A 2,822-nucleotide genomic window follows, 5' to 3' on the forward strand; every position below is an offset into this window, starting at 1 on the left:
GATGGATGGATGGATGGATGTTGGAAACTATCCAGAAGAAATCCCACAGTATGAAGTAATACCTTTCCTCTAACTTTTTGGCACTCTTCATCTTCTTCTGAAGCTAAATATAGCTCTTAGCAAACATACATGTGTCGACAGTGTAACTGTTAGAGGAAGCTCTAACATCGTAGCATTGTGTGTAACACAAATWACATTCTGGGTGAACAACACTGCGCTGATTATAACAGTGTGTATTTTTTTACGAAGCTTCGAGGCAGATAAGTTTACCTCAAGGATTTTTAGTAATCGAATAATTTGAGAAATCGGTTCAGCTCTACTGTGTTTATTAAACCTTGACCAGATAAAAACACGGTGAGAAGCCATGCTGGGAGCTGCGACAGGCCACTACTCTCACAAGCAAAGAGCTAACAATGCTAGCTCCAGCCACGAAACTCTGTAAAGTTGGTTGAAAAGAATGTGACAAACAGCACCTTCACCAAACCTACAAACAATGAAGAGAAGCTGTGCTGGCAGCAACTATAAACAACAGAGGCTAACACTGCAGGTAAGATCTGGTCCAAACCGACACCAGCGCTCCTGGATTACCTTGTTGATCTCATTGTTCACTTGGTTGGCCACCTCTTTGAACTTGTGGTCGGCCATGCTGAAGTCTCTCTGGTCGGGGTTGAGGTGAGCGTCCTGCCATCGGCTCCGAGCCTCAGCTGGATCCACATYTGGCTGCAGGTTGAAGGCTGCCTGGAGGGCCTGAGGCACAGTGAGAGGACCTTTACCCATCACTCTGCTGCCCACTGAAGGCAGGCTCACACAGACATGTACAGACGTCTAGTTTCTGTTGTCACAGATGTGCTGACCAGCTGTTCAGGTCCAGTTTAAACATGAACTCTTCAGCAGTAAGAAAGCCTGTGTGCACCTGAAGCACTGCGGGGCTCATTGCACCTTCACTGTAGCAGCCRTTGTTGGATGAACTCTAACTGTATTAAAGCTTTACTTTCCATTCAAAGTATCAAACTTTGCAGGAGTAATACTATAGTATTAATATATAATATTATAGTAATAATATCAGAGTTGATTGAATCAGAACCCAGCTCATAAACTACTCACTTTGGTGCCAATCTTCAGGGACTCCTGAATGATTTTCTTCCTCTGCATATTGGCCCCAGGTTTCACRAGGATGTCCTCCACACCTGGACACAAGCAGAACAGATTTAGCAGGTGGGAGGCGGTCAGGAGGGCGTACCTGTGTGTTCCTGCTCAGACCCAGAGTGAAGCCTCTGTACAGCTGCAGGTAGGCTGTGAAGAGTCGAGCCAGGCAGCTCAGCAGCTTCCCGCTGGTCTCCCCTCCGTACAGCTCGTAGCAGCAGTGGACCAACCCGTAGGCTGAGGAGCCGTAGTGAGCTTTGTCCAGAACCCCCACCAACAGCTCGCCCTGACGAATCACCACCTGGAAGGAGGGGGGAGTTTAAAACTCATTCAGACACTTTAGTTTCTGGAAATAAATGTTTTTACCTGGTTCCTACTTGTTTCATTCTTAGTATTACGTCACAACTTTTCTTATAAACTGATTGCTCCATCTTATATTTCCAGAGCCCCCCCCCACACACAYACACACACCATTGTTTAGCACAAAGTTTTAAATTCAGTAGAAACCTTGTCTGTGCTTCACCTGTGAGTCACACATGCTCTCTGGTTTGTATCCAGGAGCAGCTCGTGGTGGGTCCTGAATCCAAGCCTTGCTGGGGATTTTGGATTTTCCAACCAGGTTCAGAGGCACCGCTTTCTCTGGGATTATATTCAGCAGCAGCGTGGACACCACCTGCAGGAAACACCACATTAAACCAGACACTATGGACACCAGCTGCTGTCCCTCGTCACCATTCAGCAGTGACCAACTGTTGTACAGACATACCTGACATGTTTCGACGTGCACTTCTGTCTTCATCAGAGGTGTCACAGCTGATGTTGGTAGGAGGCGGTGTCGACTCATCAATATATATTGACAAGCCTCCTACCAACATCAGCTGTGACACCTCTGATGTCAGGTATGTCTGTACAGACATAAAAAAGTGTCTAGTWATTAGGAAAACGTAGATTGATTTTATAGACACAATGAACTTTATTAGATTATAGGAACAAACAACTTATATTTTCACAGTAATTAACTATAAACAAACCAGTTTTGTTGAAACCGTTGCCATATTAATAAATATACGTACATATTTATACATAAAAGCTGTCAAAATGTATYRTTTTGTTTGGAAAGCAGATGGAAACATGCAGCAACATATGAATACACATGATACACGTGGATTTTATTTTGAAATCAAAGGTTTCACAAACACAACATCGATGTAGTTTCAACWGTGATTASTCCGTCTACCACAGAATGAATCAGTTTGTCCCGACTTCCACATTTATCGCTGGATTTATTGCATGATCTCACATTTCCTGCACCAGCTCTTAGATGAACCGGACCTGAACCGACCCACAGCTGAGACGCCTGTAAGATCAGGGTAGGAAACGCAGCACGCGCAAGACGCAGGAGGAAAAGTGATTTTTATCAGAAATATAAGAAAAATCTCCAGAGATGAAAGGAAATGAGTTTTCACCAACGTAAACATGACGAGGATGAGGAGGGGACATGCACAGGACATGTCCATGTCTCTTGTAGTGGTCACCTCGAGGTGGAAACAGTCCCACCTGTCTTTGACCTTTGTCTCAGAAGACCTCCCTCAGAGAGACAGAACTCTCCATCCATCCATCCATTTTCTTCCGCCTATCCGGGGTCGGGTCGCGGGGGCAGCAGCTTCAGAAGGGAGGCC

At 45.2% G+C, this 2,822-nt stretch overlaps 1 protein-coding gene across 1 annotated transcript in view; it reads right to left on the minus strand.

Annotated features, from left to right (window-relative positions):
* Nucleotides 1–2,822, minus strand: part of polr1a (RNA polymerase I subunit A) — a gene marked incomplete in the record, with an annotated part of 50,090 nt that overhangs the window by 23,994 nt on the left and 23,274 nt on the right. The window contains 4 exon segments of the mRNA XM_014029210.1: nucleotides 589–747; nucleotides 1,105–1,187; nucleotides 1,261–1,444; nucleotides 1,667–1,816. Coding sequence (XP_013884664.1) covers nucleotides 589–747; nucleotides 1,105–1,187; nucleotides 1,261–1,444; nucleotides 1,667–1,816 — 576 coding nt within the window.

This window comes from Austrofundulus limnaeus, unplaced genomic scaffold (assembly GCF_001266775.1).
Source record: "Austrofundulus limnaeus strain Quisiro unplaced genomic scaffold, Austrofundulus_limnaeus-1.0 Scaffold869, whole genome shotgun sequence".
In the NCBI taxonomy this organism is placed as follows: Eukaryota; Metazoa; Chordata; class Actinopteri; order Cyprinodontiformes; family Rivulidae; genus Austrofundulus; species Austrofundulus limnaeus.